General features: G+C 52.4%; 1 protein-coding gene across 1 annotated transcript; it reads right to left on the bottom strand.

The window, feature by feature from the left end:
- Positions 1-1,104: 1,104 nt before the first annotated feature.
- On the bottom strand, positions 1,105-22,691 carry DPYSL3 (dihydropyrimidinase like 3). Its single transcript, XM_027643593.1, has 14 exons — positions 22,541-22,691; positions 15,543-15,631; positions 13,071-13,255; positions 11,870-12,034; positions 11,665-11,726; positions 11,278-11,358; positions 10,144-10,212; positions 7,523-7,643; positions 6,591-6,747; positions 4,228-4,369; positions 3,716-3,886; positions 2,955-3,134; positions 2,226-2,388; positions 1,105-1,787 (listed from the first exon to the last, which is right to left on the bottom strand). Exons 1-14 carry the CDS (start codon positions 22,577-22,579, stop codon positions 1,699-1,701), a joined length of 1,713 nt encoding a protein of 570 aa, XP_027499394.1. The 5' UTR covers positions 22,580-22,691; the 3' UTR covers positions 1,105-1,698.
- Between the last annotated feature and the right edge of the window lie 10 nt (positions 22,692-22,701).

The following is a 22,701-nucleotide window of genomic DNA, read 5'->3' as shown; positions in this document are numbered from 1 at the left end:
CAGGAGGGACTCTGTCAACAGCTGTCCCTGTCCCCTGCACAGCACATCACTATTGTTGTGTTGCTCTGGTGCAGATAGGGGTCCACACACCATAAGTGTGTTTATCTGGAGTCCCAGACAAGGAAACCAGCCCTGCTCCTCCTGGGGAAAAAAATCTACTGCTACAGAAATACCACTGTACTGGCTGGTCAAAAAACCCAAAACAACTTAAGTACTTAAATGGTAAGAACATCACATCTTTAGAAATTCCCCAAAGATTTCTACAATCATCTCTCCCTTCCTCTCTTCTACTGTAAACAGAGGTACAGTTTCAGCATAATTACTACTAGGTAACAGGGAAAAATCTTTAGTTACTTGATAGCAGCACTTCACAAAGCTTGTAAGGATGAACAGCCTTCCCTTCCCCTGGCACAACTATTCTGGCCTGGCCCCTTAAGGACTGCTGCATGGACAGCTTGTTCTGCCTGACTTGCAGGCATGTAAAAATAAGTATTTCAAGGTCAAATACTAAAGAAGGGAAAAAAAAAAAGTGTATTTGCTTAGCACAGCCTAAACTGACCTTTAATTTTTGTAATCTTTAAAAAAAAATCACTTTTTTTTTCTGCATGCTTTTCAAGCTTTAGAGGGCAACGCCTCTCAGTCTGACAGACACTGCTGGATGGAAGGGGAGCATTTAACTCAGAGGTGCCCACAGAAAACAGCCTCCAAGCCTGCCTAGCCAGGATGACCCCAGAGCCATGCCCAGGCACTGCCACATGGAGCCAGTCCCTGTCACCACACAGACGACAGATGCAGCTCTTGCCGGGCAGTCACAGCCCCCAGTGCCCAGGCCAGGCTCAGCCAGAGACTGCATGGACAAACTGAACGGGCTTTTACAAACACTTGCAACGTGCTGTTTTGCCAATACCTTGCCTGAGCAGCTACACCAACCCTCTGACACTGCACTGTGTCATCCTGACAGCCCATTCTTGCAGCCCCTCCAGCCCAAACACCACCCCGAGCCCCTTGTGCCACCTTGGCCCAGCTTCCTGTGGGCACAGCTGGACACTGCCCCTGCCAAGCAGCAGCTGCCTGAGGAAGAAAAGAGCCAGCCAGCAACACAAGTTGTTTGAAGGAACAACTTTTTTTTTTTAATAAAGTGTACAAAGTAGTAAAACTCCTTACACGAGGTGCTGTGACAGCCGTTACAGAGATGATTCGGGCTCCCCCATAGGCCTCGTGGTGAAGCGCCAGAGCGTTGGGTGGAGATGAAGGACATGAACACGACAGACCCACCTGCCCCTACCAGCTCAGTGCACCTGCCCTCCCCATCCCACAGCCTGCCTCTGGCCAGACCCTGCCCCCTCACTGGGTCACCCCACGGGCCGTTCCCACTGTCCCACAGCATCCCACACGCGTTCAACACCAATAACACACTGAACCAGCGACCTGTCCGAGCTGCATGCATACAGAGAGGAAGAGCAAAACACAACCCGACCGAACCCACAACAGTGACAACAACAGAACCTTAAGGCTATGCAAAAACAAAATGAAGCAACATCTTTAAAGCTAGGTAGCAAGTAGCATTTGTGAAACATAAGGCTTGAGGCTTATTGATTCTTCTGAACAGGTTTACTTCTTTTCCTTCTTAAAACACCAATGTACCATTTTTCTTCCTTCGCTTGAACAGGGACTTTGTTTCCTCCTCAGCCGGGACATTTAGCTCAGGGAGGTGATGTTGGAGCGGCCTCCCGGGGGCGCGACGATGCGCTTGCTCGCTGAGCGCACACCTTCATCAACCTGGGTACCTGGGACAGGACAAGAAAGCACAAAGGGAAGGGGGAGAGCAAAGTTAAGAGCATTTTCTTCACAGAACTGAGCAGTCAAGCAGACTGGGGTCTTGCAAAGGGCCTCCTGAGACTGTCTGCAGCAACTTGTTCCCTCTCCCAACTCCAGTAGTGACCCCAAGAGCAGCAGTGGCTTGAACATCTCTGCAGATGCTCCATGAACAGACCCACACAGCAAAAGTGGCATTGGATGCTATGCTGGCCTCCACAGCCACAGTCTGCCTTGCTTCTACTGCAAGGTACAGCTCCAGCCATGTCCTTCAAGGAACACACAGGGTCTTGCCCTGCCTCTTGTGCTCACCTTTTCCCACGCCACTTCCCAGCTGCCCCTGCCCCAGGAGCTGGGACACGTGGCCAGGGACTCTGCCCTCTCCCAGCCCAGCTGCCACACATACTCACCTGACAGGCTGAATCCGGACTGGTGGAGGTTCCTGACAGGGGGTGTCTGCCGTGTGGGGGACTCCCTGGTTGACCCCGCAGGAGTGCCCCCCTTGGGGGTGGTGGTGAGGTCAAACACGGGTCCGTCATACATGCCCCGGGGCACGGCGTGCATCTCTGCCATCTGTCACCAGAGAGAAGAGGACAGTGGCACTTCTCTGAGCCCAGGGAGCATCATACTCCAGCCATCCCTGTCTCCCCAGTCCCCCTGCAGAGGGAACTCTCACTGTCAGCCCCATGCCCCCCCAGTCCTGCACTGAGAAGGCCTGGTACAGCCCCACCACCCACCCTTCACCTGCCCTGCATGGTGTGCAGAACCAGCACAACAGCCCAGATGGGGATCATGCTGCACAAATGAGGGAGGACAAGGCAATTTTGGCCGATCTCTTCATTTTTAACTGAGCACTTCCCTCCACACTCCTGCTGCAGCAGGACAGGATGAGGATAGACATCACCCACTGCTGACCTTGAGGAGCATCTGCCTCCAGCTTGGCACACCACCAACACAACGGGAAAAGCTGCCTACCCAAGCCTCAGCTTCATAAGCATATATTCAAAATACATCAGTCTGCAGCACTGCTTATAGGGTCCAGCAAGAACAGCAGAGTAAAAATAACCAGTTATGAAGGAAAAATGCGATTTGGGTGAGCAGTGTCCCAACTCTGTCTCCTGGCATCCCCATCTCCTCACCTTCCTCCTGGCTTTGATGCGCTTGTAGACATAGTCAGGGAAAGGGCTGCTGGGCAGGAAGCGCCCGGTCCCCTGGGTCACATGCAGGTTGCCATCCTCCAGCATGATCTTCCCCTGGCATATGACAACCAGCGGGGCCCCACGGAGCTCCATTCCCTCAAAGATGTTGTATTCAGCCACCTGCAGCAACCCAGGGATAATGGTCAGGAGGGATATGAGCACTCCCTGCCCACTCAGGGCGGGTCAGTCCCCACACCTCGCTGCTGGAGTCACCAGAGTGGGGAGAGGACACCTGTAACAGCCTTGCCTGCCTCAGAGGCCTCCTGAAGCTCACTAGCCCAGCACAGTAAGAACCCACCAGAGCTCCCAACATGAACCAGGACCTGCTGCTTTGAAGCTCAGTGTGAGGACAGAGTCCAAGAACAGAGGAGGGCAGGACTTAGGCTTGAGGTAAGGCATGAACAAAGCACGCTGGCAAAGCCAGGAAAAAATTGTGCCTGGAAAAGGAATCCAGATTAGAAGAAATGTGTGCCCTTACACCTGCATGGGCCAGGGTCAGGAGAAGAACAGTCAAGCAGGGCGAGAAAAACCCCATGTGTAGAGCCCAGGGCTCAAGGACATCCACAGTCACAGCTGGCATGCCCAGAGCCTGGGCTCAGTGACCCCTCCTCAAAGACAGATAGGGCAGCACCAAGCTCCCAGGCAGCCTTTCTACACACACCCCAGCCTCCAGCGTTCACACAGATGAGCACAGGACTTACAGACTGATGGGTTTTTGCTGTGATGATCTTCACTGCATCAGGATCCCATATCACCAAATCGCTGTCTGAGCCCACTGCTATTCTCCCTTTTCGTGGGTACAGGTTGAAGATTTTTGCAGCATTAGTGCTTGTCACAGCCACAAACTGGTTTTCATCCATCTTTCCTGTGGCCTGCTCGGACACAAAGAGAACTAAGTATTCTTTTTGGGGAAAGAGAGAGTAAGAGCCCTGGGAAGCACCAGACTCCCTCCCACATGAGGTGCTGGCTGGCTGGGCCCAGGCTGTCAAGACTAATCTTACCCCTGGCACCAGACAGGCAAATAAGTGGGGGCACCATCACAGCTCCAGGCTGTTCACCCCAAACCTACAACAGCTGCCTCTCCTGCTCCAGCTTGGTTTGACTCTCAGAGCCAGAGAGGGGACAAGCAGCTGGGTGCCCAGCTCTGCGGGGCAGGAGCATGAGGTGGCAGCCAACCCTGCCCGCTCTGCCCCTTCCCCGGCGGGACTCTCACCACTGCCTTGTCCCAGATGATTGACATTCGTTCCTCTATGCCGTTGGTCCCTTCTGGGATGGCTGTGAAGTTGTCTTTTCCGATGGCTTTCTGAGCGGTGCTGAAGGTACAGTGAGCACTTCCCGAAACCTGCAGGTCACCACTGAGGGGTGGTGGCACAAACACATTGTCAGTGGTGGAACAAACACATTGTCAGTCGTTCTGCAGTCAGACAGCAGCAGAGACACGAGGAACATGGATTTCCTCTGGCCACGGGCAGCCCCTGGCTCAGTTCTATTTTACTCTGCACCCTCAATTCCACAGCCCCTCAGCCTTAAGACTTCCACCTGACCCAGCCCCCGGGACACTTGGGGGCAAGACCTCTGCCACGCTGTGCTGCCTGCCTGAGTATAGACAGCATCCTGCATACAAGGGGAGTCAACAGCTCAGCTCCCAGGGAACAGGGTGGCCTTTGTGTCAGGTCAGAAGATACCCTTCCACACCAGGCTCCATCATTTGCACAAGCACAAAGGAAAAATCATCCCAGTGCAAGTCAGAAAACCTATTTCCGTCAGTTTGTCAGGTCTGCTTGGGAAAGTCCTTCTGCTACACAGGAAGGAAGAAGCCACTCTGCTCCAGAACTGTCCTGTACAACCAGCCCTTGTGTCATGCACTGCCAGCTCCTGCACCCCGAGGGCAAGCACAGCCCAGAAGCAGCTGTCTCCAGGAGGCCCAGAGAGATGAGATATCCTGACCCATCCCACTCCTCGGGAACAGGCAGAGCCAGAGAGCTGCCAGCAGCCAAGGCAAGCAAGGAGCTGTCCATGGCTCCCTGAAAGTCACCCAGCTGCTGCCGAGTGCTCAGGGAGCAATGGACAGGCAGCAGCTGGGAAGTCATCACTGCCAAGCAAAAGGAAGCAGACCAAGACAGGCCAGCTCCTGGCACTGCCCATGTGAGGCAAGGGGCCTCCAGCATCCGGACAGTGCAGACACAGCAACTCTGCTCGAGGCTGTGAATCAGCTCTAATCCACTGTTAATCTCCACCTTCCTCTGATAATTTCTGCCATATGTCTGATGGACTGCACAGCCAGAGGTCTGAGCTCATGACACAACACGCTTCCTAATCTCCACCAGATTTGTCCTGGTGGAGGAAAACAAGCCATCCAGCCCAGCTGGAGCCTCACAGCCTCTCCTCCCACTGCAGCCTCGCAGAAAGCAGTATGGCAAAGGTGTCAGGACAGACACCTGTGGGCTGCAGGGACTAAGACGTACTCATCTCTCCTCTGAGGTCTGGAGTAAATTGGAAAGGGAGAATTAGAAAGCCAGTGAAGGAGCTGGGCTCACTTTTCCCTCCCAGTCACTATGACCTGCACTTATATAACATATCCAGACTGAGTGGAGGCATCTCTTGGTCCTTGACCACAGCAAAATCCAGGGCGACCTGCATGCTCAGACCCCAAATGCACCTCTCTTGCACCCGGGCATGGCATCTCCACCCTGGCACAACCGGGTTTATCCTAACGTGCCCTGCTGCAGAGACACCTTGTACTGACTGCATCCCTCACTCATCTCAGCAGAGATGTTTCCAGGGTTACCTCAAAGGTCATTTCCATTTACAGCTCCCCCACTGTCAGCCATCCCCTGGCTAACACAGACCAGCCACCACACGACTGGTCATAGAAATGCAGGGTGAGGGGGTGTGTGATGGACACAGGGCACGTGGACAGGGCCAGGAATGTGCTGTGTCTCCACAGCTGCTGCATGGGCCTTGCCAGTGAGAGGATGGAGCGTAACTGTGAAAGGTCACAGCAAATTGCTGAAGTGCTTTTATTGTCTGTCTTTTTTTCAACAAATCCCTTCCCTACCCCCTCACCTTTAGGGCGAAAAAAAGACCTACCATCCCAGCCAGATGTGCAGGAGCTGCTCCTAAAGGCCTCCTGCACTTTGCAGGCTCTGCTACTGCTCACCTGTACAGGTGTGAGAACACATCTGCTTTGTATTCGACTGCAGCCCCCACCAGCCTGTGACACTTGTAACCCTTCCATGTTCTCCTGCAGCATCCCAACCCAGGCAGCCATTCCTCACTTCTCCAGCTTGGTGAATGCTTCTGTTGACAAGTCTGTGTTAGCTGGTCCTCATTTCTTTGCCTTCTTCAGGGCATTTAAAATGGTCCATGACTACCTGTCCTGGTATTTTTCTCATTACTGATGTTAACCTCATGGTATCTCCCCTGTCCTCCCTCCACTCTCAGGGATAAACCACCACAGCTTGGAGTCAGAGCCATTTCACCAGTCAGCTCAGTAAACACCTACACTGAAGTGGTTCATACTGGACTAACCTCTTCCTTCCCCCCAGCAGCATTCCCAGCAGAGCTGTCACTCACCTGGCCAGGAGGGAGTTGATGTAGTCAGGAGTTGTTGGGTCTGGGCTCAGTGGCGGAGAGACCACAAATGCTGCGGCCTTGGCCCAGTTCTTGCTCCAGTAGTGTGTTCCATCAGTCCCCAGACTGGCTGTGATGGGCTCACCAAACACCACAATGCCTGGAAAAGGGCACAGAAAGGACGCTGTTTCCGTGGAGCCTGCAGGCATTCTCTGCTCTACAGCACTACTGACAGCCCAGAGAACACCCAGACCCATGTTGGGCTGTCCCACACTGCTGGCCTGGGCCTCTGGTGCTGGGACAGGCAGGAGAGACAACAAGTCCTGCAGCAAGTCCTGCAGCAAGTCCTGCAGCAAGCCCTGTCTGCCATCACCATAGGGTCCTCATGCTCCAGGGCACAGATCCCAGTGCACCAGCCTCCCCCTTCACAGCTCCTGGGGTGGGGGCACAGGGTCCACTGAGTACAACTGTGGATATGCCCACGTGCCTGTTGGGAATCCCTGTGCTCCACCTCCAGAGACAAATGGAGCCCCCAGTCACCTGAAAAAGCACCCAGGCACCTCTGAGGGGCCAGCACTTCAAAGGGAGGCCAGAGCTATGTGCAGCAGCTCAAACCACCAGCAATGTGCCTGGAACAAGTGTCCTCAGCAAGCCCTTCACAGCCACAGACAAACTAGTGTTTAAAGCATTGCTCCTACCTGTGCCCCACATGATGTTACCTGATGTGACAACAGGAGGTGGCTCTATGTGGCCTGGTGCAGTGTCCCCCTGCCCTTCATAAGTCAGGCAAACCTCCCCAACAGAAGAGGAAGCACTGGACAGCACTCCAACTACAGTCATGGTCTTGGCAAAACAATCATGAGGACACGGGGGCCACATAATCCAGGATCCTGGTGGCAGCAGCAGGGTTGAGTGCAGCACCAGCTGCCACTCACCTTTTTTTCTGGCTTGGGAGATGAGGTCAGCAGCACTTTTGCTCATCACTTTAGTCACGTAGAGAGGACAGTTGGTCTGGCTGGCAATAGTGATGGCCCGGAAGACAGCTTCTGCTTCCAGCTGGAATAGAGGATGGCACACAGTTGCAAAGGAGCACTGGGTGGGCAAGGAGGAGCCCCTGCTCCTCTCAGCACACCATGGATTGCACCCTGTGTCCTTGCTTTTACCCTTGACTCCCCAAGGACAGGTTAATCAGGGAGATCTGAGGGGGGAAGCTTCAGTCTCCCCAGGGCCTGGCCCAAATCTCAGGCTACAGCAACACAATGCCTGGCACAGGAGCACTGCCTGGACCCTGCTCCATGCCCAGAACAGGAGCAGCGCCTGGACCCTGCTCAGGGGCCAGTAGAGCTGCATCTGCTGTTTTTTCCACTGCCTGGTTCCAGCTCTCTTGACAGCTCAAGGAGCCCAGAGACTGCTGCCCAGCCTGCCAGCACAGGCTGACACCAGGCAGCAGAGGGTCAGCCCTTCCAGAGCATTTCCTGCTCCAGGTTGTCCCATGGCTGCAGCAGGTTTAACCAGATGTCCCTGCCACCCCCATGGCTGGGTGCAGGGGGCCATGCCCTGGCAGGCTGCTGGCACTGGGGCCTGGCTGTCCTGCTGCTCACCCCAGCCTGCTGACACCCACCTCATCCCACTGTCCTGCTCTTACTGGAGGGTGGATTTCCATCAGGAGTGATATCTTTGGACTATTACATCAGTCTGTGTTCAGCTTGAGCTCAACCCCAGAGTTCTGCAACTGTTTGCTCTACAGTTTGGCTTCAAGTTTTGGAATGAGGAAGTTCAAAACAGAAGCCTTAAAAAGACACCACTGATCCAGCCCTCAGGGCAGCTCCTGGGGCTGTGCCAGCTGAACTGTCCTGGGGCAGAAGAAGCAGAGCACTGCACCCAGACACACCACCCACCCATGCCTCTTGTACTTCTGCTGGGCTATTTGCTGTACAGTGAAAAGAGGTTTTTCTCTTCTGCTTAAAGACTCTTTAAACAGAAATTTAAGCAAGAGAACAGTTTTATCAGCACGCTTATGGACTGCAGCAGTTGGTAATGTTTAACATGTGGACAGGAGCAAACAGCCATCACTCAATACCCTCACAGCAGGTTACAATCTGGAACAGCACCATCCTGCCCCACCTGGGCATCATCATCACCACCATCACCAGAAAGAAAAACTTGTCTTTAATCCCCACTGAGGTCCCTCCAGGACAGAGCAGACCCACGGAGCCACAGATCACCCTCCCAATGCTTTGCACCTGAGGGCTTTATGGGGTAGCAGGGCCATTTGTGTCCCACCTAAACATTTTCCCAGGTAGAATGTGTTGTGGAAGAAGAACATTGTTTATTTTCAAAGGCAATGAGATTTGGATTTGGCTGAACAGATGATATCTAGAGCGTTGCAGTGTTCTCATGCTTATGCTTATGCCTTATGCTCTAATGGTATTTCAAGATCAAACACTCAACAATGTTTTACTGACTCTGGGTGAGATCTGCAGCGCTGTCTTATGGCAACAGGACAGTTCTCAAATCCTGGCACAACCACAGCATCCCTTAATTGCACCTTTGCTTGCCAGCTAGTGGTAACAGGTTAGTCATAAAAATAAATGGCAGCTTACATGCAGAGGGACTCTGAGCCACTGTATTTGATACTGAGACTCTTCCCTGTACAAGAAAATGCTTTACACTCTCGTACTTCTAAGGAAATAAACACTGTATTACGCTAGGCCATGTATGTTGTTACCAGCCCTAATATAGCCAACTTTGTACACTTTTAATTTGAGCCAACTGATTTTATTTCAGCGGGCCCTGAAGTATAAATCCGTCCCTGTGCTTCCCTGCTCGGCTTTGTTATTGTACCAAATTCCTACTGTTTTCTTCTTTCACATGTTGTGGAAAGTTAAAGCACCTCTCAGCAGGGAGTTATCTCAAGGAAACCTATTTAAAATTAGACTCAACTCAGATTAATGGACCAAACAGAAAAATACCCTGCAAGCTAAAATTAGAAGTAATCTAATTAGTATTCTGACAATGATTTGTAACCAGGGAATTCCCCCTCTCCTTCCCTCCCACTCCTTCCACCAATGGCTTTGTCCATCTGACTCTCAAACATGCTTTAGACTCTAAGCAGATATAAAGCAGAGAGAGGCTGGAATCTGTCAGCACTCAGATGTGTACAGTCAATTCTCAGAGAAACTAAAATTCATCATTTGATTCTTCTCAGGTCTCTCACACCTGTGGAGTCACCTATACAAGACAAATGCCCCCAATCCAGCCCCAAAGGCTGCTATAGCCATACAGACATTTTTGTTGATTGATTCCTCTCTGTGAGACTCAGAACAAGGGCTTCTGTCTCTGCTGGGCAACTTGAGCAAGACTGAGAACTGTTTGTCACAAACATGCACCTCGTTCTTTCCTGGGCTGATGATGAACCAGACAGCAGTGTCTGTATAAATGGATACCCCTGGATGCACACACACCCCCCACCCTGATGTTTGTCTGGCCCCACTACCCACACTGAGCCCCACTGTGACAGGGGCTCAGCAAGGCTGAACTGTCCTCTGCATCTTACCTCCTCAGGTCTGCTCAGCACGTGGCCCTCGGGGCCTGTTATTCCCATCTCCAACATCCTGGCTTGTTCCTAGGACATCAAAAGAACAGAGAGCTTTTACAAGACTGAAAACACCAACCAGAAAAGCAGATCCCTTCTGTGTCAAGCCCTTCCCTCAGGACCATCACTACCCTGTGTCCTGTCTCAGCCATGGTGAGAGGTTGATGCATCCTCAAGGGGTTTGAGAGAGAGAGAGGAAGGATGGGGAAATGGGAGGGCAGACACTGACTGAAATCTCTTCAATGAAACAAGCACAGTGTAGAGGCAAAAAAAGGGTACAAAACTCCTCAGCCCTTCCAATTCCCAGGTTTGTGAAGTGCCACCAATTAAGAGATTGGGGGTCTTTTGTGGTTAGGCTGATGCTGAAGCAGAGATAAACTCTAGCCAATACAATTCCTCTGATCACTCCCAGTTTTCATGTGCAGGAGCCATTCAGTTGTGCACTGCAGCTCTAAAAGTCCAAAGAAAACCTGACTTTTGTAGTCTGAGAGGATGTTCAAAGAATGACCTCTTGGTTCATGCTCCTTCAACTCCCAAGAATAAGAGACAGAAAAAAACAAGTAATTGCAGAGCTTAATTGAGCAATGTCTTCTGTGTCTTAATGAAAATCAAAACATTTGGACTTTCTGTCATCCAGCACCAATTACAACAGAGCAGGCAAATAGAGACTACTCATCTGATCACCAAGCCACATCCCTCAGAATACTTCCCTTGCAAATCCAGTGTCATTAGGCAGCTGCTTGCTTACAGGGAGAAAACTCACAGCACTTCTCAATGCACTTTACCTCTCCTGACTCATTATGTGCAAAGCAAAGGTCTCTACCTCTCCACACTGAAAAGAGCTGCATCTGGAGTGAACGTACTATAATTGATGGCTACTCTCTTCCATTTAGATAATCACTAATTCATTATTTCAGATTCACTTATGTACAACATATTAAAACCAAAAAAACCAGTGCTAAATTTGACATTGCTGCTGTATCACCTTACAAAAGACATCCATGCAGCTTTAGAGCCATTTTGCTAATGCCCCACACCAAATCTGCCTGGGGTAGATTTTCAGTCCCTGTGTGCCAGAAGTAGTTAGTTAGTTACCTGTGCAATTATATCGCCATTTTCAGCATGAACTTGGGCTATGGCACCCAGCTCTGCCAGGCAGCTGAATATCTCATACAGCTAAAAGAGAGACAAGAAGAAATGATTCCTGAGCAGGCAGCCCACAGCCCTGGCACCTCCCATGGCCCCATAGCTGCCAGGGCCTGGTGCTGCCATGCCACGCAATGCTCTGGCCGTGCCAGGACCAGCTTTCTGAAGGATACAGTCACCAGCAGGTGCTCTTGGTGATCTCCACACCAGACCTGTGCCGTACAGAGCACAGGAGCTCATCCAGCCCACGGCCACAGCCTGGGGCAGCCCCACACAGGCAGCCACCCCCCACTGCCCCTTCCATCAACACAACCACGGTAGCAAAGGGGGTCTCACCTCGGTGTTGGACATCTGGTACAAATCCTTGTAGGCCATGTACACCATGAAGGAGTTAACGCCTGGGGCAGAGCAGAGAGGAGAGAGGGGTGGTCAGGCTGCCTGCTCCAGCCGGCCACCCTCCTGACAGCACGGCCACCCCTCGCCCTCCCCAGCCAGGGCACAGGGCTGGCCAAGGCTGGGCAGGGAGCAGCAGGCAACAAACCTTTCTCCTGGACGATGGTGTGCAGCTCCTGCCGGACGCGGTCGCTCCAGCGCGGGATGTCCACGTGCAGCGCGTAGTCACAACAGGCCTTCCCGTCCGCCCACTCCCGCCACCGCTCCAGCGCCTCCGACAGGCTGGACTCGGGCTCTGGCACCACATGGTCCACTGCAGGGGCACAGCAGAGCAAGGGCTGGGCAACGGTTCCCCGACCGGGCCACCTCACCATGGCCTGGCACCTCCATCACCCCGGGCTGGTCTCCTCAGGGGCTTCAGGGCAGCTCCCAAGAGGTTCCTGTTACCTTCACAACGCGCCTTTGCTCCTCAAGTGCATTTATTGGCAGGGAAGTGCACAGAGCCCTTGTTTAATGGCCTCTGGCATGGGACCAGGGGCTTTTACAGCTTCTGCTGAGAAGCTGGCTGGAAGCTGAAGGGTCCTGTCATTCCCCATCCCCACTCCCACCCCATTAGCACACAGCCTCCTCCCACACTGCAACACTAATGCACCTTTTATTGCCCACCATGGGATCCCCACACCCTGCCATAATCCATTCCACAAAACATATTTTTTTGGCACAGAGAGAAGGAAAACTGGTGGGGGAAGGACAAAGAACCCAGCCCTTTACTGGAAGGATCAACACTTGCTCCTGCATCCCAAGAAACCCTGCAGTGCACACAGCTGTGACCACTGCACAGCAGTAACACCTGAACCTCAAACCAGTGCACAGCCATGGCCTTCTCCAGGGAAGGACCTCAGAATTCCCTTTCCTTTTTCGTTAGCACTGTTTATTTCTGAGCAGTGTGGGATGCCAGCACATTGCTCTGTTTCCCTGCTCAGAGTCATCTGAGCACCACACTGCCCTATTTTTATTTAACAGGGAAAAAAAGTTATGTCATTTTTTCTTTTTGAGGGTCCCAGGGGCAGCAGTGGCTGCAGACAAAGAAGTACTGCAGAGCACAGGATCTGCATGGGCAAGCAGTCCTATGTAGACCTCCTGAACCATCACTTCATCATTACTAAGGATCCAAAGATTCATCCCAATCCTTACTCCCTAAACCGCCCTGATAGAGATCATAGAGGATATGAATACACCATCATGGGCCTTTAGAACAAAGATTGAGAAAAACAAAGAGAAAAAAGATCTGGATGGTGTTGCAGGAGTGTTGGGTGGTGTCATGCACAAGCCCTGCCTGCTGCACTCACTGATCATGGTGGTTCCACCAGCCAGAGCAGCTTTTGTTCCTTGGAAGAAATCGTCCACAGCAGTCATTCCCTTGTATGGCATCTGCAGGCGAGTGTGGACATCAATTCCTCCAGGGATCACCATCTTCCCATTGGCTTCTATGGTTTTGACCCCTCCAGGGACAATCAGGTTGTCTCCAATCTGCCTGATGAGATCACACAAAGATGGTCAAACAAAGGAAAACCAGCCACAGCATAACCCCTGAACAGCTCAGCCAGGAACTGTCAGGTCACCTCCCTGCCCACAGAACACTCCTCTCTGTCCCACTCCCAGACCCAGGCAGAGCAAACCCACCCCACTGCACAGCCACGTGCAGGGTTGTCTGGTTTGCTGACACCTACAATGCGCTTAGTCCAGGGGTGGCTGCCATCTGTCCAGCTGCTCTGTGGGTATCTGGGATGGCACCTGCTGCCTGGGGCAGGCCCTGGGTTGGGCAGCTGGGGAGAATGGTCTGATGGCCATGCAGATCTCTGCAGTGTGTGGTGAGAAGCTGCCTAGGACATCTCATACCCTACAGACCCATGGGCAGAGCAGACCTAAGTGCTCACCCAGGGTGCATGCTCACAAAACCCAACACCAGCCCTGCTCCCAGTAAGCTGCACCCCTAATCTCTCCTCTCCCCCGTCCTTCTGACCACTTTAAGTAAGGCTCAAGTCTGAGGCTTACTTACAGAGAAAGATGATTTCCATTGTAATGCCACAGCTGCTAGGCCAGCTCAGGGCTCATCAGGGACTTGCAATGCCACTCACAGCACAAGGTCCCAAGGGTGAAGGGACTCCTGGGGGCTGGGGGGGAGCTCAACAAGTGCCCAGCCCAACTCCAGCCCACTGGGCTCACGACACATCCTGCAAGCTCCAGGTTCACTGTCTTCCCAAGGTGCCCAGAGTCCTCCCCTCTCACCTTTTCTCCTCCGTGCCCTGAAGGACAGCTTTGCTATGAGCAGTGCCATGCTGTAGTTAAGGCAGCTAAAACTCACAAGTACCTAAAAATATCTTCTGAAAACAGGAAATCTAGAAAGTTCCAGTATACATTCACTGGTAACCTAATACACAACCACAGTCCTCTGGAGCTGTTCTGTTTGAGAGGACTGGAATAGTCCTCTGTTCTGTTTGAGCACAACTCGAGGTACCCAGCCCTCCTGCAGGTCAAGTCACCTGAACCTCAGCACTCCCTTCCCTCAGCCCCTGCCTGCTCAATCCCTTTATCTGTCCATATGTAGCACTCAGCCTTCAAATCTCTTCTTTCAGAAATCCTATTTCCATCAAGCCTTCCTCAGTCTTCCCTGATAAATCAAGATAAAAGACAAGTTGGTTTTAGTGGAAAACTTCTGATTTCCTTGGCACACTGGGGAAGTAAAAATGAAAAGCAAATTACATTTTTGCATTTCATTCAAGTTTGGTCCCTTTGCAGTTTTTTTCCCTAACATAACAAAAATTCTGTGGACAGAACTGCTTGCTCCAGGTCCTCACAGCAATAACCCAGCAGCTCTTCCCACTGCTTTTACAGAGATCAATCTACCACTAAAGGTTTTAAACTGCTCACTGCATTCTTACCAGAATTCACTTGGGAGAGCATTTTGCTTCCAAGGCAGTGAAATTCTGTGACCTCCAGGCTGCAGATGAGGCTCAAGGATACTCAGGAAGCCTGTGCCATAACAAGACCTGAAACTGGCTCTGATTCCTGCCTGGGTGCAACTACTGCCAGTCATGAATGCTCTTGTTCATCTAAAAACAGCCTCATAAAAATACAGTCCCACTTCTTGAACTATTTATCTGTTGCTGGATTTTTAACATATACCACCCTGGTAATGCTGGATATTTAACTCTTATCATAGAGCAAGAAACGCCTTTTCAAGTCTCTTTGTTATAAACTTCCATGGTTCTTTCAGTTCACCTTCATTTCACATGTCCCAACATGATACTTTTCCCATGTTTGAACAGCAGACTTTAAACAATGAAGCTATTCCTGCAGCTCTGAGGCACACATGGAGAAGCTGGGGGAACCCAAAGGTTTCCCTGCAATTCCCGGAAATCTCAAGAGAGCAGATGACTTGCAGCACAGCACTGTCCTTGTTAGTGCTAACAAACAGGATCCTGTGTGGGGTCATTCAGGCTAATATGGTTAACACAGGGCAAAACAGGAGTCAAAGATGAATCTTGTTTCTGGTGCAATTAGACACAGCTTTGCTGCACACTGGATGCTGTATCACAATCCCACAAGCCTGACTGCAATTCAGTCACTGGAGTTACCCTGAAAACATGTCAGGCAATCACATGTGTGTTCACACAGAGAGCTGAGCCTCTGTCCAGAGAGGGCTATCAAGTTTTCCTGGCTGGCAAGTTGGGTACAGACCACATCCACAAAAAGCCAACAACCGGCCAACCTAAAGCTGGTTTAAGGGGAGATGGAGATAATATAAGTCCCATACTTACTTAATGAGGCCATCCTCCATGTAAATGTCAGCATAGAATGACTGGTCATCATTGACTATTCTCCCTCCTTTAATAAGGAGACGATCACTCTGAGAAGGGAAGAGCACAGAAGTTGTCAGTAACAGGTATGTCAGTAACAAGTAATATACACACTTCATTCACTTTTCATTGTGAGGGTGATTAGACAGTGGAACAGGATGCCCAGGGAGGCTGTGGATGCCCTAGCCCTGGGAGTGTTCACAGCCAGGCTGGATAAGGCCTTGAGCCATCTGGTCTAGTGGGAGATGTCCCTGCCCATGTCAGGTGAGGTTGGGACTAGATGATCTTTAAGGTCCACTCCAACCCCTTAACATCCTGTGATTCTGTGATTTGCAGTGCCCTGTACAGGGCCCTCCAGAGTGCTCTCCCACTGCTCACCTCAACAGGTAATGCTGCAGAAAGGTCACACTTGTAATGACACTTGAAACAACAGGACAAGAGCAAGGATTGAAAACAGCATACTCCTAAGGCTGTTTCTGAATGGGACAGGGGCTGCCAGAAACACCACCCAGGCAGAGTGAGCATAAAGGAGTCACTGAGGACACAGCAAATATGCTTCCATAAAATATACAGAGAAGTCAAAAACTTCTTGGGACGTTATGGACATAACTGGAGGCACCATGAGCCACACACCAGTATTTAGAGCAAGTTTGTACTACTGGAGTGCCCTTAAATCTTATCCAGATACTATGTAAAATAAGTTGCCTTAAAGAAGACAATTTACTCTCTCCTGTTACCATCTTGCAAGGACCACCAACAGGACAGGCAGCCTGTTGCTGGAATCTGTCCCTCCCCTGGTTGTGCTCAAGGTAGTTCTTCTGAGGTATTTCACAGGTCTATACAAGGCCCAGGAGCCACTGGCCTGCGTTACTGTCTCATGATTTACCACCTCCTCTGTTCTCCTCTCTACTGACCAAAGTGGCCAGCAGCCTTGTCCAAAGGAGCACAGCCAGACAGCTGAGGAACACCCAGACCAAAACTGTGCTTATGTTCTTCCTGTATTCACACTTTTGGACCGGGACAGCTCAGCATACACTGATGGGAGAGGATGGACACTGTCCTGGGGGAAACAGACCCTGTCCCGAGGAACTGGGAAGGCTGAGGTTCTGCTCTTCCACCTACCTCCACCCACACAAGTCTGCACAGCTTTAGGCAGTACAAGGGCAAACGACCTGATCTCACACATGGCTGCCATGGATTCAGGCGACACAGGCTGATTGTGCTGTGACAGAGAATATGCCGTGTCCCCCACTGCTTAAAACACCTCCAGCAACCCCCCAGCTTTGCTCTCTGCTCCCCCCACGTGCCCACAGCCCAGGTTTTGGCACAGGAGTACACTCCCCGTCTGCTGCCTGAGCCTGGACCAGGGCTGGCCAGAGCCTTCAGCAGGGCTCACACGCCAGCCTCACCCTGTGAAGCTCTAGCACAATTAATTCCTCTGCAGGGAACCGGGTTTGTTCGCCATCCGCCGCCCCTGGGGCAATTTCTTAAGGATCGCCACAGTGCTGGTAATTTGCAGCTTCCTCCCTGTCAACACAAGGATGCAGAGAATACTCCTGCGTCCCTGCAGCAGCCAAAGCCCAAAGCCCCGAGTGCGTTTGTACAGCAATCTCATCCACCCGCAGCCGAGACAAAGGAACTGGGTGGGGAAGGGCTGGGAATGCCGGCGCGGCTCAGCGCGGGGGGATCACCGCGGATCCCCGGCGGGGCCGCCCACGGCTCTACTCATGACCGGCAACCCCGGTGTCGGCAACGCGGATTTACCCTCCCCGCCCAGCGCAGCCCACGGGAGCCTCGTCTCCCACCAGGAAAAGAGCTCAGCCGAGCTGTTCCGCGGTTCCCATCTCAACCACCATCCTCTCCAACACGCAGAGCTGGGATCAGCCCCGCTTCTCTCCTGACCGCAGCCAACACGTCGGGCGGGTCTGCCCGGACTGTGCTCTGTGAGTGGGATCTGGAAGCAAGGGCACGTTGCTGGTCACAGCTCCTTCCAACACACCTCCACACGAGCACACGGAGGTAATGGCCTTGACGTGGGGGCCCAGTGTCACCTCTCACGAGCAGCCGAGGCTCAAGGAGAGCGGGTGTGCACTGACAGTCCCAGGCGCTCGGACCAGCATGCCTGTGCCACACCTCTCCCCAGGGGCCACATGCTCAGCTTTGGGGCTGAGGACCCTGAGCACAAACAAGTGATGCTAATGGGCTACTGATTCTCCTCCCCCTCCTTCAGCACAGGGTGCCTGTCCTCCCTTTTGCGTCCATCCAAATGTCATCAGGCTAACAATACTGTAATTTTAAGTTCAGAAACCCCTAAAAGGCATTGCTTGGAGCCTGTAGGTCACGGGGGCAAGCAGCTGAGCTGTGGCTCTCATGGAGGAAAATGATGAGTGTTTAAGTAACATACAAGAGATGTAGACAAAAACTACTGAGCAATGGTCTCAGGTGTCAGCTGTGGATAAATCAGGGTCAAGGTCAGAAACACAGAAGAAGATTCTTGTCTTCTATTTCAGCCAACCATAGATAGAATTTCTCCCACGCAACCAGTTCCCTACTCCCTGGCAGATCCCCCTTGGCTTTACCTGGCCTACACAATGAGAAAAAAAGAGTCTACCTGCCCAGATCCAGTAACACAACTGGGCCTCCACTTTTTTGTCTTGCCCATACCCTTTAAACCTCCCCAACTGACCCTCCCCAATACTGGAGTTTGTTCTCAGTAGAGTGGAAGCACCAGCAAATACTGATGCTGGCCTGCCCTCCCCTGCACATTGGACAAGAGCAAGCCAAGGGAGTCAGGCACAGGCATCACAGGGGCAGGAGACTGGAGCCCTTGACAATTACTGAATAAACTGTTAATATGAGCTCAGGAAATATGCCTGCCCCCCACCCCCCAAATGGTCATTCTGTGGCAGATGTGAAGGGCTGCTCAGTGCTAACTCTGTTAGTACACAAAATTGAGAGGTCCATAACGGCTGGAGCACAAACAAGGCGTCTATTTAGGGAATTGGGCACTGCCAGAACCCACCCCCACTCACCCGACAGTGAAGGGGCTGCACTGGCACCCACCCACTGACTTCAAGGAAAAAATGGAACAAAGTAGAATAAGGAAAATCCAAATGACACATCTACAGGCTCTGGCATCGTTCAGGAGTGCGCCCAGATGTCAAGAGGCGGGGGAAGAAGAAAGGAAGAGAATGAAGCAGTTATGAGGAAACGAGTCTGATTTAATAGCCAGGCTTCTGCAGCACACGCTGCCAGAGCGGCTCCAGACCACAATAAACACACTGTTCCCCTGCCAGGGCTCACTGTGTCTCTGCACACCCACCACAGCTTCCACCAGCCAGTGTCAGGCTGTGTCATCAGCCACTGTCAGCAGAGGGAAAAGCTCTCCTGCGCCAGGAGCTGTGGGGCACGGCTGGGGAGGAGCAGCCAGGGTCTGACCCTGGGCACTGCCCAGCGCAGCCTCTGGGCAAAGGGCAGCAGTGAGTGTGAGGGGATGCACAAACCTGGCTGCTCGTGGCTCTACCTGACCACTGGCACTGACCTGTCGGGTTCACTGGCCTGACCTCAACTGCTGACCACCTCTCGGAAGTCCCTGGGCAGCCAGTGACAGCCCATCTGTTACTGGTGTGGTGCTTTCCATGAGGATCCATTTCTGCAGGCACAGGGGATGCCCGTGAGGCCAAGCCTGGAGCTTCCTTCCAAAACAGCTCTGCCAAAACCTTCCAGGATCACCACCAGCCCCCAACATCTCGCCACACCAGGAAATCCTTTTGCTGAACACTCCCTGTCTCTCTGCCTATTGGCATTTGGGATCAAGTTTTCAAACCCATTATCCATTGCCTCATGCCCATACTCTGCCCTTGATGCTCTTAAGCATCATCTGGTCATTTTGAGTTCCCAAAATATCAGGCGGTCTCTTAATATTTCTCAGAGTGATGCTGCAGAAGGAAAGGCAGACAGTAGCTTCCAGAAGGCTGCTGAACCCAGCCAAGAACAGTGCTCACCTCATTTACAAAGCACAAGGGCATAATTAGGGGAGCGTGGAAGCAGGTGTATGGTTTCACTGTTTTCTTCCTTGTAAAAGAAGAGACACTACTTGCAGTGGTGTTTCATCAGAAGCTGATGTCTTCTCCTTACTAATGTACTACAGGACAGCAGGGAAGAACCCCTGGCTGGAGTCAAAGGGACAGATAGCCAGCTGCCAGCTATACCGTGACTCCCAGGGGCCTGTGGGCAAGATATGATATAACAATAGCTGCCAGTTAACCAAAATCTGTCTGAATCTTTCCTTCCCACTTGCACCTGATACAACATACTGGCCATCCCCATGCCACCTCCTTGCTATTAGAGGTGTCAGAGACATCACAGAGACTGTGCTCACGGGCTCTGGCAGGGTGACTGGGATGGACATGGCTCACATCAAGTAAAGGTGTGGGCTAGGAAAGTATGTTATGACAAAAGCACAACGACTGAGTAATTTTGATTCAATAGGTATTTTGTGAAATCAGGGCAAGACTAGTCTTCCACCTCTCTTTCTGCAGGAAAAGATACTGTGGACAACAAGAAGGGAAATACTTTGACTATCTCTCCAAACAACCAAAGAAAAGGAACTAACAAAAAGTCTCTCAACAGACACACAGGATTTGAAATTACTATTCTCCTGAGCTGGGCATCCCAGTATCAGCACACATCTGGAAAGTAATAACATGTTTAGTGGTCTCTGATGCACGGTGCACAACCCAAGGCACACTGAAGAGCAACATATCCATACCGAGCTGATGGAGCCATCACTGAAAAATCCAAAGGCTTGGTTAACCTCCCCTTCCTATGTTTCCTCCACTGCATAACCAACAGACACACCTGTACTTCCCAGTATTCCATCAGTGGCTACAGTCTTGCCTGTCACACTGCCACACACACAGCTTTTGACCAGACTTTTACAATTCAGGTTGTGAATAATTTGCACAGCAATGTAATCTCACACTAACACATGCACCATTCACTCTTGCTCCTGGCTTCTCCACTAAAATGGCTGTCCTAGAAAAGCCCAGAAATTGCTGCAAACAGATACAAAAGGCAAACTGTGGTTTTTCAGGTGTCACTGTCAGAAACCAACTACAAATACTGACTGCAGCACTGTTGAGTACAAGAGGAATCAGGAGGGAGTGTTTCTGCATCTCCAGAAACACACTAGGCAGTTCAAACAATAGCTGTTGGGAAGTACAAATACCCAGTTTTCCAACACATCCTTCGCAAAAGCCCAACCTGCCCATTGCTTGGGTGACAGAGACAAGGAAGGCACTGCTCCCCTTGTTTGTGGGCTCAGCCCCCGATTCAGTGCTATCAGCTCAAAGATCTATAGCTGAGTTACCTGCCAGTGGGAGGTGGCTCCTGTATTCTCTGTATACTCTCATGCTCCAGACCTTCCCTCCCCCGCCCCTCTGCCTGCAATGCTTTAGGTGCTTTAAAGGAAAACGGCACAACACAGTCCCAAACGTTTCTCTACTAACAAGCACAGCTTAGGTGACAATCTGCCATCCCCATCAGCTGCTATCTGTACTGACATGCAAGAAGATTCTGGGGCAGAAATCTAGGAAGGAGGAATAAAAAGTGCCAGCAGTGCTCGGGGGCACAATCAGTAGAAAGGGACAGAAGAGGCTTTGTTCTAGGGGAGTCACCAGAACTGAGCTTTCATTTCTGTCACTCCCTTAAAACAGATGAGTCCACCCAACACCTGACTTCACTCCATTGCCTCCCCTGCATCCGAAGTATGGATTCAGGACATACTAGTCATTTGACCAGAATTCCAGAGCCATCTCCTCCGCTCCGACCAGGATATGACAATGCTGCAGAAGGGGGCCAGTGAGTCCTGGGGGGTCATCTCCAGGCTGCACAAGTCAGAGGAGAACAACAGTGACCTGTAACATCAGCGACAGACACCATGTGCCCACAGCATTGTCAGCTTTGGCAGAAAAAGAAAGGACTTAATAGGGAGAAATCAAGCAACTTGGGAGATTTTGTTACCATTAAGGTGAGAGAGCTCCAGAGGAACAGGCACAAGCCCTGCATGCGGGTAAAGCATATCATAAAGGTCCCTGTATAAAAAGCCCTAGGGAATGGGAGAAATCCCACCTACACTAGCAATGGTGGTGTCTCCATAGTGGTCTAAAGATACAGAAGAGGCAAGATGTGTAAAGCCATAATATTGCTTATAAAGCAACTGAATCAGGGCTGACAAAGGAATTTCTCTTTACAGCGGTAAAGCCCTCAGTGCTTCTTTGGGAGCATTTTGTTCACATCTGTAGATTCAAAAGAAGAATTAAAAGCAAACGCTTTGCTTTTCCTTTTTCTTCAAGGGGCCAGAGCTGACCTCAGGGGAAAAATCAGGAGCTACATGAAGCCAGTGAAAAGCCATCAACAAGATGAAAGACCCGACTGCCTTCCCAGGAGCAAGCCCCGTGCAGCCTTCGAGGGGCGGGCCGGGGCGCACAGCTGGCCCGGCGGAGATCGGAGCAGCACGGTCCGGAGGGAGCGGCACGGCCGGGGGCACCGGCGGCACCGGGGCTCCCGCAGCTTCGGGACCAACCCGCGCCCGGGCGAGCCGGGGCAGGCGGGTCCCTGCGCACCTGATGCGGCGAGACCGGGGAGCGGCTCAGCGGGGGCACCGAGCGCGGGGAGCGCCCCCGGTCCCGCCCGGGGGGAGCCGCACGCCCGGCCCCGGGCTCTCCGGGCCGAGCGCGCCCCGCGGGTGCCGCCGGGCACCGACCGCCGCAGACGCTCCAGCCCGAGCTGCCCCGCCGGGGCGCGGCTCTGCCCAGCCCGGTTCACCTGCGCGGGCGGCGGCTCTTTGTCTGCGCGGCGCCGCCCGCCCCGCTCCGACCCGACCCGACCCGCACCGCCGGACACCGGCACCGCACCGACCGCCCCGCGGGGCGCGCTGCCCCGCCCGCCGCACCCACCGTGATGCGCGGGATGTTCTTCTTGCCCTGGTACGACATGGTGCCGCCCGGCCCGGCCAGACCCGCCGCCGCCCGCGCTGTCTCCGCGCCGCTCCGCACAAAGGCGAGACCGAGCCCGCGCCCGCCGCACCGGGACGGCCGCCCGCCCGCCCCGCCCACCG

This window comes from Corapipo altera, unplaced genomic scaffold, assembly GCF_003945725.1.
Source record: "Corapipo altera isolate COAL_440 unplaced genomic scaffold, ASM394572v1 75, whole genome shotgun sequence".
In the NCBI taxonomy this organism is placed as follows: Eukaryota; Metazoa; Chordata; class Aves; order Passeriformes; family Pipridae; genus Corapipo; species Corapipo altera.
The sequence above is the reverse complement of the archived record's forward strand: the minus strand, read 5'-3'. Positions and strand labels throughout refer to the sequence as shown.

What these genes read in the sequence shown, in the direction of transcription:
- DPYSL3 (XM_027643593.1), bottom strand. Translation starts at nt 22,579, where the DNA reads ATGTCGTACCAGGGCAAGAAGAACATCCCGCGCATCACG. An exon ending in TGGTGGAACCACCATGATCA is followed by an intron (nt 12,035 to 13,070) that starts GTGAGTGCAGCA and finishes GTGCCCCTGCAG; the next exon opens with TGGACCATGTGGTGCCAGAG. An exon ending in CAGCAAAAACCCATCAGTCT is followed by an intron (nt 3,135 to 3,715) that starts GTAAGTCCTGTG and finishes GGGTTGCTGCAG; the next exon opens with GTGGCTGAATACAACATCTT.